This window comes from Parasteatoda tepidariorum, chromosome 5, assembly GCF_043381705.1.
Source record: "Parasteatoda tepidariorum isolate YZ-2023 chromosome 5, CAS_Ptep_4.0, whole genome shotgun sequence".
NCBI classification, from domain to species: Eukaryota; Metazoa; Arthropoda; class Arachnida; order Araneae; family Theridiidae; genus Parasteatoda; species Parasteatoda tepidariorum.
Window position 1 is genome coordinate 13,290,597 of NC_092208.1, and position 16,815 is coordinate 13,307,411.

General features: G+C 28.3%; 1 protein-coding gene across 4 annotated transcripts in view; it reads right to left on the reverse strand.

Moving 5' to 3' along the window:
- Nucleotides 1–1,506: 1,506 nt before the first annotated feature.
- LOC107454048 (tubulin monoglutamylase TTLL4) overlaps nucleotides 1,507–16,815 on the reverse strand; it is a 38,159-nt gene continuing 22,850 nt past the window's right edge. For all 4 annotated transcript variants that reach the window (XM_043044049.1, XM_043044047.2, XM_043044050.2 and 1 more), the window contains 10 exons: nucleotides 15,857–15,955; nucleotides 15,647–15,781; nucleotides 15,512–15,548; nucleotides 11,689–11,768; nucleotides 8,628–8,730; nucleotides 7,280–7,484; nucleotides 6,086–6,150; nucleotides 4,673–4,703; nucleotides 3,020–3,058; nucleotides 1,507–1,758 (listed from right to left, as the gene is read on the reverse strand). In XM_043044049.1, coding sequence (XP_042899983.1) covers nucleotides 3,051–3,058; nucleotides 4,673–4,703; nucleotides 6,086–6,150; nucleotides 7,280–7,484; nucleotides 8,628–8,730; nucleotides 11,689–11,768; nucleotides 15,512–15,548; nucleotides 15,647–15,781; nucleotides 15,857–15,955 — 763 coding nt within the window. In that variant the 3' untranslated portion in view covers nucleotides 1,507–1,758; nucleotides 3,020–3,050. The remainder of the gene's footprint in view (nucleotides 1,759–3,019; nucleotides 3,059–4,672; nucleotides 4,704–6,085; nucleotides 6,151–7,279; nucleotides 7,485–8,627; nucleotides 8,731–11,688; nucleotides 11,769–15,511; nucleotides 15,549–15,646; nucleotides 15,782–15,856; nucleotides 15,956–16,815) is intronic.

Genomic DNA, 16,815 nt, shown 5'->3' on the forward strand with positions numbered 1-16,815 from the left:
TATAATTTTGATTTCAATGTGTACATAAACAATATAAAAAACTTTTTTTTGAAGTCAATTCCTGCTTATGTCAAAAATTTTTTTTTATTTTAGTTACTTTTTATTAAATAATTAAAATTTTTTGCTTCCATATAAAACTAAAATTAATTAATTAAATTTAATTAATGAATGAATATTTGAAAAAACTGTATTAACATCAAGAGTCATCCACTACAAGTTTAAAAAAATGCATTTGAACTAGAATAGATGAACAAAAAGTATGTTATCAACGATTCACATTTTGAACAAGTTATATAAATATATATAGGAAGAGTGTGAAGTAGTGGAAGGAATGAAAAAAAAAGGCACGTAGTATAAGACAACTCTAAAAGAACCACGCACGCTACCACGTAATGTTCTTTATTGAATCTAAAGGTCTGGTTTCTTTGGACAAGCGCCTTATCTGGGCGTCAGCGGGACGTCAACGTCCCGCTGACGCCATCAAAATACTGGTTACTTAGAACTAGCGCCTTATCTGGGCGTCAGCAGAAAGATGACGTAGAGCTGACGCCAAAAAAATACTTTTTTGTCAACTCAGCGTGCGCAGTCGGTCGAACGCAGACATTATCTCTCATTGCGCATGCGTTAACAAATATTTATTTTGAATTTGAATTGATTTTGTTATTGTCGACCAGTGTCTTAGAGCACAAATAATGAAAAAACACATTATAGCTGAGCTAAATGAAGAGTGCTATGTTTAATTAAGAAACTATGTTTAATGTCAAAATCTTGGCTGATTTTAATGTACTGTTGGATGTTGTCCGCTGTTGCTTCTGTGGTTAACGTCACGTTGTAATCCAATTACAGTTGAGTTGGACGGCAATTGTAGTTCAAGATGAGCGTTCGATGACCTATACTATCAAACTCACAAATGGACCAATCAGAGGTTAGCGCTGATTTCCAGCTGACGGCGTCCTGTCCTAAGAAACCAGGCCTAAACACAGCAAAAATAAAATAATAAATTTGCATAATAAACTATTTTTTTGTTCAACGAGAATAAGTTAGAAATTATCACCGATGTTGTATTAGTTAGAAAGTATCACTGATAAAACTGAATCTCTCACAGTAAAATTTAAAAAAAAAATAAATAAATAAAAAACGACCAACGCTTAACCAATCAGAAAATTCCATTTGAACTTGAGAGGATAAATAAAAAGTATTTTATTAACAATTGAAAATTTGAACAAGATATAGTGTGAACTAATATAGTAGGAATTGAATAAAAATAACCAACAAAAGATGCATACTGAATACTTACAAAGGAGGAATGTGAATTGTTAGATCATAAATTTTTTAATGTGTTAACATGAATAGATTAGTATTCAATAGGCAAGTTGAATATAAAATTTATCTTTAGTATGAAATATGGCTATTTTTGTTTCCAAAGTAAATTCACACTCTTTTAAGAATTGAGTTAGATAACAAATAGCCTTTGTAAAAACTAAATATACAACAAAACAAGTTTAATTCAGTTGAAAAATAAATATTTTATTAAGTGATTGTTTGGATTGCATATATATATTTACATTCATTTTTAAAAAGGTAAAAAATAGGTTATCTGAATAAAAACAAAAGAATATAAATTTTGCATTATAGTTGCATGTCCTTGGATACTACAGGAACAACAGCAAGATATAAAAGCAAAATGCATAAAAGCGTAGGAAGAAATGGCATTAAAATTTGTTGCACGAATAATACAGATTGGCAGGGATCCGAATTCTGTAAAAAACAAAAGATAATGAATCAAAAAAGGGTCTTTCATGATAATGAGTCTCATATATTATAACAACTTTAATAAAAAGTTACACTAATAAGTAAAGAAACAAAAAGCTAATGTGCAGCTACAAATTAAATTGGAGATGCTTAGCTGAAGAAAAATTATATTGATTAAAAATGTATTTATTAGTCGTAGAAATTATATGGGGACATATGAATTATATTGTTTAATAAGGTGGAAGGTTTTGCGGTATAATGTTACTTAAAAAATAAAAAGATTTAAAATTTAGATTAGTAGATAAAGGGTCGGTCCGAATCCAAAGAACATCTTTTTAGAACGAAACTGATTTCAGAACTCATATTATGGACTTATCAAATTCATTTTATAAGTTGAAAAATTATATTTTGGATATTGTTACTTGGAAGTTAAATCTAGAAGAAAGTAAAGCTCCCCTTTATTTTCTTCAAAAAAGTTTTAGGGATTATTTGAAATTAAATGTATTTGTTAATTTTGTGTATTTATAAAAAATACTAGGTACTTTTAAGTACTGAAGGCAAAATATCAGAAACGTTGATACTAACTCATCACTATTACTGATAGATATTGGTGAATTTATAAAAGAATAGCTTGTCATAAAGTTAACCCTTATAATAACAGAAGAACTAAATGGGTTTACAATTATATGTTGGATTAGTTTTATACAAATGTTAAGCATAAACATCTTACTCACACTCGTATCAGGGTGCATAGTCAGATTTTCAAAAAAAAAAAAAAAAAAAAAAAAAAAAAAAAAAAAAGAGCACCTTTTAAGCACTCAGAAATTTTTTTTTAAATCACTTTTCAAAAGAAAAAAAATTATAATTAGGATATGTGCATTTATAATTTTCTTCTTCTTTTGTTTAAAATTCTTAATTTATAAACATAAAATCTACAAAATGCAAGAACATTTTCAGAGACCTTACAAAATCATGATAAAATAATTAGTTTCTGATAAATATTGCTGAAATTTTTTTTTGAAAATCATGCTTTTTTTTGCACAAGACAATGATTGACACAAGAAAAAATCTTATTTTGAATGAAAGAAAATTAAGTACTTTTTACAAACCCCTGCTAAAAAATGCTTTTAAAAACGTAAATAAAAAATAAGCACCTTTAAGAACCTTTTTAAAAACGTGCTGCACCCTTTAGTATTCCACACAGAAATTGATTTAAATTAATAAAAAGTCATGAATTGAATAAAAAGTATGCTCAAAGTATACTTACAATAAACATCTCACAATTCTATGTCACTGTATCAGTGCACTGCAAAAAGAAAAAAGTATGATAAACTGTAAGCATTAAATCAATGGATATCAATAAATGAATTTTTAAAATCACTACTAACATGCAATAAAATATAAATTTTTAAAATACTTATTTTTGTATTCTATTGAAAATTAATCATGGAGAATTCAGAAATATCAAATTAAGCAAGATAAACAAGATTTTTTTTTAAAAAAAAGCAAGAAATAAAAGCATTTTGCATTCATAATTATAATTATATTAATAATTATACCACAGGGCTCGATAAAACTCAGAAAGTTTACCTGTCCTAGAGGACGGCTTGTCCAAAAATGTACCCGTCCTCCTTTGAAACTAACCCGTAGCTTCTAAACTACTAGGATTACAAATACTAGGTTACTAATAATAACCTAGTATTTATTTTATGAAATATTTTAAATGACAAAAGTCAAGTTATCTGGAATGTCAATTTTTGCGAGGGTACTGCGTTTTTTTAAATGAATCAAATATGATGTTTGCATGTTCCACAATCAAGCCAATAATTTACAGAGGTTTCTGCACAGAAATCTGAAAAGAGTTTTTCATTTAGGTAGATGTTTATAATTCCGTTTAACGCTTCTTGTTTAAGACCAGCACGTAATGGTTTTTTTTTTTTTTGTAAGTTCGTTGCTGAAAAGCCCCTTTCGACTGCTGCAGTACTCCCAGACAGAGAAAACATCAATTCCACCATGCACAGTATGTTGCTATATTTCTAGATTAGAGGGTCATTTTAGAATGTGAGGCGCTAGACTCTTGCAAGATAACAAAAATTGAAAATGTACCACGAACATGCAAATGCACAGGAAAATGCCCGTCCGCGCGGACTCGAGAAATTAGTTGTCCGCGGGGAATTTTTGACCGCCGAGAACGGGCGGTTTTTCGAGCCTTGTTATACCATAATTATAGCATTAATTTTAGGTATCAAAACAAATGATACCAAAAATTAAAATAAAAAACAGGCAATCAATGAAAAAATTCAGTTGTTTTTAAATTATTGATTTATTTTAGTTTAATAACATTTGCATTAGAGCTTACACCAGAAACAGAATTTTCGCGGTTACGTTAGAGTTAAAGAAGTATCATAAAAAACCAAAAACTTTTTCGATATAATTATAGATTTTCAGAGCTTTAATTTTGTGTAAAACTATGACTTTAACTAAGTATTGAATTAAAAAAAAAAAAAAAAAAAACTTTTGATATTTTGCAGCTTTAAACAACTTATAAAGAACTAATAAACAATATTAAAAGAAATTACTAGTTTCTTTTGCAGTTACATTCTTAACAAAGAAACAACAAAAAAAAAAAAAAAAAAAAAAAAAAAACTGCATTTTTTAAAAAAAGCAATTTTGCTTTGTTTCAGAAGTATAATTTTTTATTACCACAATATTGTTTTAAACTATAGAAACTAAAGCTTAATAAGCTATATGTAGACAAACTGAACTGAAAATAAACTTTAACAATAATTCTAGAAGATTTATTTTAACCTTAACTCAAGATGACTCTTGTCTTTAAGATATTTAAGAGACCATGGGAAAAAAATATTACAATTAAACATGCTTGTATCAAGCGAGAAATAAAATAAAAGAACATTCTTACCAGTTATGGTGACAAGATCTTCAGGCTCTTGCTGCAATGGAAAATATTAAGCCATCAACAGATATACAAGAATATTAAGAATATGTTAAAAGAAAATAGTGTATTATTTTATAGGAAAGACAAAAGCAATGTTTTAATACAAATAAAAAAAAAATGTTTCCAACTTATTTACAGAAAAGAATCTAAACTAATTTTTCGCTCTCCTTTTGAACACAACTGAAATAACAGTAAGAACTTTAATTATCCAACAACACCTATGGGACGACAGATAGTCAAAATGCAGCAACTCTAAGTCAATGTGGCATTATTTATGTTCTTTTTCATCCTGCTTAGCTTTCATTATTGAAATTTTTTAATTCATTGCTGTACCATGGTTTTTTTTTTATAATATTCTTAATTTGCTGCTTTTGACTTTAAGTTAATGCATGCTTCTTTTTTNCCGACAACACCTATGAGACGACAGATAGTCAAAATGGTTAGTTATAATCAGCTGAGAGGTTATTAGTTAGCCATTTAGTTAGTCTATCAGATTATTATCAGTCCAGTACATTAGAATATTCAGATATTTATAATCTAGCAAAGTTCCCCCTTTTTTTTTTTTTACAAAAAAAATGTCATTTTGATTTTTCTCAACTCAGATTTTCTGTATCCGTGTTTGGTTGCTTACGAAGGTTCATTGTTAGAGACACAAAACTACAGCAACTCTAAGTCAATGTGGCATTATTTATGCTCTTTTTCATCCTGCTTAGCTTTCATTATTGAAATTTTTTAATTCATTGCTGTACCATGGTTTTTTTTATAAAATTTTTAATTTGCTGCTTTTGACTTTAAGTTAATGCATGCTTCTTTTTTAATCAAATTTTACCATCTTATTTATGTGTGCTTATGTGGTGATTTAAAGGCAAGAAAAGAAGTCCAAAATGCCATATAACAAGAGATTTGCAGATCTTTAAGCAAGAGAGCCAGGGTTATGCCACTAAAGGCATTTAATTTTTTTTTTGGTGATATAAGTTTTGGGAAAGAACAAAATTTTCTGATCATGTCTGAACTTCAGTTGGTTGTTGCACTTCATTTTCCTATTATCTCTTATAAAATTAAAACGAAAAAAAAAAGGTAAATATAAATCAGACAAATTAGGCTGATACCTTGCTTGTTTTCCACCACTAAGATATTTGAAAAATAAAAATATACAGCAGTAATAACTCAATTTTGGGAAAAATTGATTTTGTTTAGATAGCATTCTTCATAACAACATAAGTTATCAAAGCTTTTACTCATTATAATTGTCAATTATTAAACATAAATTAGTTGGTCGTTCTTACAACCATTATAATACACAAATACAACTACTCAAAATAATTATTCAAAATCAATATATAATAATTCAAAAATCAAGTATAAATTGAAACTTACCATTTTTGTGTTATGATTTTCTTGCTTCTTAACTTTTTCAAATAATTCTTGTATTTTACTAATACCTAAAATTTAAAGTCACAATATTAAAACAATTGAGTACTTCGGCTAATAACAAGTTTTAGTAAAATTGTTTTCAGTTATTAAAATTAGTTATTTTCATGAGTTTTTTTTAACAAGTAAAATACTAGGAGGAGTTGTAATGTAAATGTAAATGAATTTACATTATACTGAAAAGGATAAACATTATTAAAAACATTGAAATACATACAATGGAGTCTTTCTGAAATGAAATAAATTGGTACTTGAAAAATTCAGGACATGCAAAAATAATGTTGGACAGTTTAGCTATTTCCGACAGCAATCGAGAATGACCAGTTTTTGATCCTTTGAGGTGGAAGCCAATAAAGCTTTAAGTCAATGGATAACCAGCTAGTCTAGGAAGAAAAGGCAGCCTGTGCTCAATGCCAACCACATTGTCGTTGTTCATTGTGAAACTGCAACTTCACGACCCTCTTATCCCGCAGCAAGCTGTTGCCAGTATGCTTTACATAAAATATTTACAAGTAAAGGTGAAAATCTCTCAAATTCTGAATAATGTAATTGTAGCTTTAAGAGTTAAAAAAACAACAACTTAAAATTGCAAAAAATCTAAATTTTTTAATAAATATTTTTAGGGAAGGTCTAAAATGAGTTATCACCATTGACATAGAAAATCTCTCATTACGTATTATCACTGAAATGAATTATGCAAGTGGTTTCAGAAAGAGGAGCGTGTGAAAGTGAATTAACCACACAGAAATTTTAATTTTTCGTCAAAACTGAAGAAAATCAAAAAGCTAAAAATTTGAAAATATACAAAAATGATGAAGAAAAAAATAATAATTACATTATATGGAGAACATTTTAAATGCTGTTTAACGCTTTGATTAGAAATTTAGTCAAAGGGAGACTGTTATATGGAAAAATTTGCTAGAGGGAGACAGTAGCAAAGCGAGTGAAACAGTGAACACACTGGGTTATTTTTTTGATTAATCAGCATTAACAACAAAGCTTAAACGATAAAATTAATATTAATGATAAGAAAAGTTACAATTAAAAGAAAGCCGAACTAATAAATCAAGAAGATTTTAAAAGCACATTCAAAGAAATGTTCAAAATATATCAGAGATAGAGGAAATAAATAAAACACACCATTGATTCTTTTATCATGGAAGGTCTGTTCCCAGGCCCATAATAGCCTGTTATAATAAGTAACAACATCAAAATATTTGAAATAAACATCAGAAGTCTCTGTGGGGAAGACACGAAGAAAAGAACCACGCCTATTATTTTCATCCTCAGTCTCCATCAAACAATAAAGATCATCCAGTGTTAAATCATCCAATACATTGGCACTCTAGAAATAGAAATAACAGTAAAAAGATATTCACACTGAATTAATGGCACATTGGTTCAAAAAAGCAGACTGGAAATAAAATTTGGCCAGCGTTTCACAGTTTTTGCCTTCTGTAAATATAAATCACTAAATTGGATTTTAAAAACTTTTAAATCGGAATCTGCGTTGCATAACTTTTAGACTATGTGAATATGAACCACAATGTGCAGCTTTTAAATCCTGTACAAGTAGGAAAATCGATATTTGTTATTGCAAACGCGGGAATACAAACCGCAATTTTGGATTTTAAGGGCGGAATACTCCTAATTGTGACATTGGATTTTAAATTTGCATGAATTTCGATTTGAGATACTGAACATTTAAATCGAGTGAAAACGAATCCAAACTTGTAACTTTTAAAATTGGGTAAACATGGAAAACAATGTTTGATATTTGTTAACATTTCATACCTGTCAACATTGTAATCTGCATCACATTACTACTCTGAGCTAGGGTGTTTTAGTCAACAGAGTATTACACAGAAAGTTTTATTTATGGAATTTTTACACAAAATTATTTGTCAACATTGTAATCGGCATCACATTACTATTCTGAGCTAGGGTGTTTTAGTCAACAGAGTATTACACAGAAAGTGTTATTTATGGAATTTTTACACAAAATTATGAGCTATCTGTTACTAAATTTATAAAACCTTTCAAAATACACTAGTCAATTTCGCATATTTTTTAAAAAAAAATTTTAATTTTGAAAACAATAAAAAAGAGCCCTTTTTTAAATCTGGACTAACTATATTATTATACAATTGTTTTAACACAAATACTTTTACTTAATCACAACCCGTACAATTATAATGATTAACCATACAACCATGTAAAATACCATACACGAAATGACGAAACCGTACAAGTTGGCAGGTATGAATATAGTAGTTCTTTATTTTGTGTGTGTGTGAACAAAACCTTTGGAGGGTTAAACCCTTTAACTATTAGGCATCTTCATTTCCCCACACACCTTTAGCCTTACATAACACTACGCAAAAACCAGAATTTTTTTTAAACAAAACTTTTCTTAGTGCAACATATAAAAAGTTCAAATCATGAAATAAAAATTTTTACTCTTAAAAAAAGAAAAAAAGGAACATACCCCATTAGAATATTTTGATGAAAAAAGCGATTCATTTCTTATTTCTTCAGCTAACAGCAGCCTTGGAATTGGCTGGTGTCTGATCCCTTCGGCGTGCAAACATCTTTAACAGAAAAAAAAATCACTAACATATAAAAAGAGAAAAATGAAAACATAAAGAGTGCAATGAAAAACATTTTCACCAAACTAGTTAAAATAGAGAATCACTCAATTTTTCAGGTTTCGTAACAAGTTATGGCAATAAGTAAAATAATCTATATTTAATAAAAAAATAAATAAAAATAATAATTTTGACAACAAAAATGTCTTTTCAATGTTCAACGTTTCAATGTACAGCTGATTTTCTGAAGTTCCCTAAAATGTAATAAAACTTGGTTTTAAACTTCCAATTGTAAAAATATTGATATTTTCATAAAAAATAAATAACGCCGGACCATGCAGGGGAGGAAATTTTTTTTAAAAAACTAAATAAATAAAAACAGAATACCAAAAAACATAACATTAAATTTTTTTCATACGACAGCCTTGAAATTACTATATATATTATGATACTTATATTATGGTATCTACTTACATAAAACTGATTTTTATGCTCTTTCATTTAAAAAAAAAAAATAATAAGTATTTGAGCATTGTGCGTCATTCATATAATCCTGCCAAAACATATACAGGAAAAAGTATCCTTTTTGAAAACTTAACTTAAATTTTTTTTTTTGCATCTGTTGTCTTTTATATCCCATTGGCACAAGAAAATTACACTGGCATGCAAATTAAAAAAAACAAACAAATAAAACCTTTCTCTAAATTTTCGTATTAAAAAAATAAATACGATCATAGAAGAACAACAAATACTAATTTTGTGAATTTAAAAGTAATCGGTTTGTAAATTCAGAAGTAATTTTTCGTACATAGTAGTAAAGATTAAAGCCTTCCAGATGCATAACTTCCAACACTGGAGAAATGAAATAACGGAGAATTCACTAGCGAAATTTTTTAGGCTACTAGTTAAGTTTCACATCATGCATAATCATGCAAGTCAAAAAAAGAAATAATATCAGCACTTACATTTAGCAAGGTAAAAAATATATATATTAAATCTTAATCAGAAAAAGAATTTTTTTAAACCATTATTATAATTACTTAAAGTATTTTATTTTATAACCGTCATTGAACAGCCGATCCAATAATTTTGGGTTTACGACTACTAATGCAGGGGTGAATGTGAGCCAAAATCAAAATTCCGGAAAATTTCCAGAGTTTAAAAAAAAAAAANAAAATTTCCCGAGTAAAAAAAAAAAAAATTTAAATTGAAAAATTAGAAAAAGATTTAAACCAGGTTTTTCTAGGAGAAATAATTACAATTTACAAATATGTCTTACTTTCTTGAGTTTATGATTATAACTATTTACTGATAAAAAATGTATCTGGCTCTCCCTTACAAACAAAATAAACTGCGTTTTTAAGTTCCACTTTTGAAAATTTAAATTCCGGAAACTTCTGTGATCAATGATTTTTTTAAACGTCTGGACCTTCGATCTCCGGAAACTTCAGGATCACTGTTAGCGAAAAATCCGGATTTTTTCCAGAGCACAATCAGCCCTGCTAATGTTCCACACCTTAGCCTTTTAATTTTGAACCCAATCCAGAAGACAAGGATCTTCTGGATCAAGTATTGGGAGAAATTTGCCTTCGTGGAGGACTTTTTGATGGAACTAGCCCGCATTTGCATCACATGGAGAGAAAAGCCACGAAAAACCTAAGCGGTTAGCCTGACGGAAAGGCGACTCTAACCCATGATCCGTCTACCACTGAGGATATTTTTACTTCAACTATTAACACTCAACATACTGCAGTACTGGCAACAATTGAGGAAAAAGAGAAGTATTTTTGCCAACAGCGTATATTTTATTGAAATTTTTTAAATTATTATTTTTTAACAAATACAGAGAAATTTCAGAACATATGGGCAAACAGGAGATAGTCGTCAAAAACACAGTAGGCTTCATTTATAAACAGGAGACTTGGCAGGTATGCAAATGTTTCAGGGACAGACAAATTATGAAAGGAAACAAGTATTTTTGTAGAATCTATGCCAGAAAATCAAGCAATAAACTTGTAACTTAAACTGATTACTTCATTTGTTATTTGCAATAACTGCATAAAATTTCATAAACCTAACTTAAATATTTATGGAGATAATGACATTCTTATAAAAAAGAAATAAATTTGTCGTAATTTTTTTTTGCTATAACTTTAAAAGTATTTAATAAAATTTAAAAAAAATCTTTGGAGTAAATAAAATTAATGAAATTGTTTTATAAAATTCCTTAAAAACTGCTCAAGATATGACTAATTAAAGTAGTTCTTTTAAACTGCGCATGAGCGGAATAAAGGTAATTTTTTTTTTATTTTTATAATTGAAGAATCAGATTTAAATATCTTAAAAATTTAAAGACTTTCAAACAATTTATGTAGTTGTGTCCTTTTTTTGTTTAAAAAAAAAAAAAAAAAACTAAAAATGATAACGGGTTTTCCAAAAATTTTATATTGTATCATAAAATTTAATAACAAATGATAATACCTTACCATAATCATCCAAACACCAAACTGTGATGCTATAAGTGTGATGCCAAACTGTAATATTATAATAAAAACACGTTTTATTAAAAAAAAAAGTTTTATATTTTAAAATTTTTTATATCTCCATAAATATTTAAATTAGATTTATGTTGCTTGATTTGCATAGGATGTACAAACTTGTTTTCTTTCATAATTTATTGCCGGTCTCGGAAGCCTTTGACATCTTTAAACTTTATTGTCTAAACTTTTTTGTTACAAAAAATCCTCTAAGTATTTCTTGAAATTTTTTTTTTTTTTTTTTAAAAATGTCAAAAACTGAAAGTGCATCTACCATAATTGTAGGGTAGTGTAGATTTTTCCTACTTAATTGTTTTATTAATGTTTATTATACGTAAAAAAAAAAACCTTTTACAACTATCAAATTATTAATTGTGAAACTCTTCCATTAATTGTAAAAAAAAGATTTTTAAAATTAACTTACACAGTTTCTGTTGATCCAGCAGCTGGTTTCTGTGGCAATTCGAATCCAGCAATATTCAACATGTCCCTAACGAGTGGACCCTATGATTTAATATTGAAAAAATAAATAATATTAGTGACTAGATATAGATAAAAAGTAAGAAAAATTGTGTTAACACACTTTGATTAAAAACAAACAGTACCAAAAATTAAAAACAAAATTAGATAATTATAAATACTATTTTTTATTACATTATACAAATTATAATTTAAGCAAATTCTGTTTTCTATACAAAACATTAACATAAAATTTTCTTAATATTAACTGAAATAAATTAAAATTTATATTTTGTAAGTAAGATTCAATAACATTTAAAATTTAGTAACACTGCATAGAATTAGATACTAAGAGTTCTGGGAAAGATTTTGATAAGCCATGTTTCCAAATTGTTCAACGCGAAAACACCTATTTAGGCGATTTGCTGTAGTCAAGTGGAAATTCATTAAACTTGTGAAGTGCTTATCTGGCACAGATACAGGGTTCCTACTCTTTTAACAAAGCAAAAATAGACTTTTAAGGACTTTTTTTGAAAAAATGAAGGCCTTTTTTGAAAAATGAAGTACTTTAAAAATAGTATGATTGTTTATCATCGAATATACATATGGGTGATTCTCACGAAACATGACAATTCGGACCAAAAAATTTCCTCAAATTTGAAGTCTTCAAAATAATCTAAAAATTTTTTTGTATACTTCTTTAGCTACATTTATTAATATCTTATAGACAGCAGTGTAGTTTATTGACATTTGCTCGAGAAAAAAAATAAAATAGAAATTCACCAAATCTTGAATGCCTGGAAAATGACATATTACTTTAGAAGTTTAAAAAACAGTCATTTTAAGTTAATAGTAAGTAACTCAACTTAAGCCTTTATGTTAGATGGACCATAAATTGCTTAAATTAATTCTTTTTATCCACTGTAGAAAGAAACAAAAAAATTTTTGCTGATATGTACAGAACAAAATAGTTTACAATAATCAATCATTAAATAAATAACTTTGATTGCATCCAAGCATATTACAATCATATATAAACTTGGTATTAGGTTAATATTTGCTTTCCCTCTTAACAGTATTAGCAGTTAAAAAGAATTTCTGGTAACACTTCAATGTCCTGGCATTCATAAGCCAGGAAAATGACAAATTCGCTATTTTATAGCACATAACTTTAATTTAATATTCTGGCCAAAGACGTTTATATTCTGCAGAAAATAACAGTATTTCTTAAAATAACTCAGATAAATCTATGTAGTTTTTGTTATTAATTATTTTAAGAAGTCAGGAAAATGACAGCATAAAAACCTACTCTCCTTGAAAAAATTTTTGAAATAGATTTTGAGCCAGAAAATTGGTTCCTTATTCATGCAACAAGACATGTTCAGATAGGAGGGTATCTAATCAATCTATTAACATAAGATATTGATTCCTGGCGCTATCTATTTTTGTTATAAATCATTAAATAAAAGTAGCCAGGAAAATGACAGATTTTCATGGGACAAAAAAACTGAACGAAGTTTTAGTAAACAATACCCTCTGCGTTTATTCCAGAAATGCTTACATAGGATAAGATTAAAAAAATTACATTTTGAAAAATGTATGAGAAGTTTTGAAGCTAGTTATTATTGGAAATATTGTTTGGGACATGCCAGGAAAATGACATTTTGATATTCAATTAAATTTTTTAAGTATACAAAACAGTCAATGCTAGTGCAAAGTCATTTTAAAATACTAACAGCAATGCTATTTATTAATTTTTTTTTTTAAAAAAAAGTTCTTTTAGTATTAGATTTTGGAGCAAGGAAGAGTGAATCTCACGTTTCGTGAGAATCACCCATATACCACCAGTGACAGTGACAATAATTTACCTTTCTTAAGAAAGAAAATAAATAAATAAAAAGAAACAACAATCTTATTATAATGTAAATACTGATATATAATTGTATTAACAGAGCTGGCCAAAGCAGGATCAGGCAAGTTTTACAATCCCAGGTCGGGACTTTTTAAAAAGTATTTTCAGATAGTTAAGGGTTAACATTATCTATGAAACTAATTCCATTTTTAATGATTATTCTGTATTCCATTTTTAATGATTTAATTGAATAGTAAAATTAAGATTTGCAATAACGCTACTATCCCTTTCTTTTAGAATGCTTCACTCTCCTCAGAGTATCATTCTAGGCAAAAGGCAGAATATTTAATGAAAGGACATGCTTTCTTTCCCATGCCTATACCCCCCCCCTCACACACATCCCGTCATGTCTCTCTGACATGCTCTGCCTTGATGCATGGCCTCATTCTAGGTTATAAAAGAACAACTTTTTGCTTTAAAAAATTTAACTGAAAAATTATTCCTATCAACTATAGTGATGTTGAAAAATTAAGTACTTTTAAAAACCTTGCACTAAAATTAAGTACTTTTAAGGGCCCATATTTTTTTTAAAAAAAATTAAGCAGTTTTTAAGGATTGTGGGGGCCCTGAGATATGATTTGATTAAAAATAATTTTTCTTCTAATAGTTTTACCGTGTCACATATTTAGAATCATATTCTTCCTTTTTTCATATCCTTTTATTCAATATTTAAGACAGATTCATTTTTTACCAATATTATAAAATTTCATATTATCACTATTGATGCATGGGAACCACTCTAAAACAATATCAAGACTGAACTTACATTTTAACCAATTAACACAGTCTAGCGTTATTTAGCGGAATTTTTCAGAAATTCATAGCTCACATAATTTGCATGAGAATTTCCCACACATTATATCAATCATTTTTTCTAAAGAAAGGAAATTTTTTTTTATCATTCCTTGTTTTACTTGCTTATTTTTTACAGCAAACAAGACAAAAATAACAGTTAACATCATAGATTGTTTTGTTCTAAAATAAACCTTATATTAACTCTGCACAGTACCTCAAAAGGTTGAGGAAAAAATGCTAATTTCTATAGATTCAACAATACAAATTTTGCTTACACAAGCAAATGCTGAAGTTAAGTCTAATTTTTTTTTAATCATTTTTCAATAATTATGAAAAAAGGGTTCCCACTCAATTTCAGAAATAAATAAAAATTCCCTGACTTTTCCAGGTAAACCAGTTAAATTTCAATGAAAATTGAGACCATATTTTCATCACAAAATTTTGATTCTTTTATTTATAATGTTAAATATTTGATTTTCTGTGTAAAAAAATATTAAATGAGAAAGGGAACATTTCAGTTTGAAAAAAAAAGTGAAATTTTTGAATAATAATTGAAATAGATGTTAGAATTATTCAACTTGAATCTCAATAATTGATAACTGTTACTGAAAGTTTTGAGACCGGTTATTTTCCAGGTATAATATAGGAATATTCCAGGTTTTTGTAAAAAAATTACAACTTCCCCTGATTATTCCTTGGAGTTAAAATAAAATTCCATGACAATTCCAGGTTTTCCCTGACCCATAGGAACCCTGTGAAAATTTAGAATGCTTTCATAAGAAGTAAAATTTTTCATTTGACAGAAATTATCTTCAAATTTCTTTAAAGAAAAGGGGAATTTCCTTTTATGGATGACTTAATTTACATAACAAATTAGAAAGAAAACATTAATTGGAGAACGGAATTCAGTCCACTGATCTTTTCTCAAGACTGATTTCAGACCTCAGGACTGAAGGGTGGCACACATGCTGATTTTCCTTTCTTTTTTTTTTAAAAAAAATAAAGAACACTAGGCATTGAAACTAGTAAACTAGAAAGAATTACTTTGTATATAAAAAAAAAGGATGAATCAGGAACTTACTTTTACATTTAAATCTAAAGTGGATTTTGAGTGTAAGCTGAAATATAGAATAAAAGTTCAATTAGATACTGAGCAAACTCATTAATTTTAGATACAAATGCAAAAAGAAAAATCAGAAAAAGCAAAACATTTTACCTGGGAGAAATGTTGACTTCAAGCAACCATGGCTGCAATTCTTTATCCAACATAATATCAAATCCAAATAATTCAAAACAATTATAAGGGCGCCTTGCATGCAGTTTCATCAAGCGCCGTATGGGACCTTCAGCACTGGTTAAAAAAACATTAATTATAAACAAAATTGAACCTTTTAGAATTAAAATATCTAATGGATCCGGAACTCACCCGATCACAGTTTTGATTATCATATCAACAATTGTGGCTTTAATTTTATCAACATCAATACCACTGTCAGACATGTAACTCCAAAAAGACTTTAATGACCTGAAAACAATACAAATAAAATAAATAATTTGTTATAAATAAACACATTTTTATGAATTCATCGCTACAGATTTCCCCATAGTATGCTTTAATACGTGTGTGACCTTGGAAGAATGGTCTGCATACCTGCCAACATTGGAGATTTTTTATTGGTAATTTTTTAGACTACCAGTAAAGTTTTGATACGTCAGGGATAATCCAGTAGGTCAAAAAGAGAGATTCAAAATCGGAAATAATGTAAGCACTTACATTTAGCGAAGTAAAAAACATGTATATTATTCTTAATCTAAAGAAGATTCTTTAAACCATTATTTATCATTACTTTATTTTATAACTGTCCTCGAACATCCAACCCAATTTTAGGTTTACGATTACCAATGCTCAACTCTGTAGCCCCGCAATTTTGAACCCGATCTAGAACAGTAACAAAAATCCTGGAACAAGTACTGGGAAAAATTTACCTCCCCGGAGGAATTTTTGATGGAATTAATCCACATTTGAGTTAAAAGGAGAGGAAAATCACGAAAAGTTCCAACAATAGTGGGATTCAAACCTAAAACCCGTCTACCACCGAGGACATTCTGCATCAGTACAGTAATCGGTGCAAGCTGGATTCGGAATTCATATGGACCAGTCATCCTTGGGACTCAAACTCGGTTCGCTTCATTAGAAGCAAACGCTCTACCCCCCTGAGCCGTTACAGCTTGACTTAAAACTATCAACACTCAACATACTGCAGTACTGGCGATAGTGCCAGTTATAAAGGAATAAGAGAAGTATTTTCGTAATCAGTAAATATTTTAACAAAAAAAAAAATTACTTTTTAAAAATTTTCTTCAACAATCATGAGAAATTAGAGA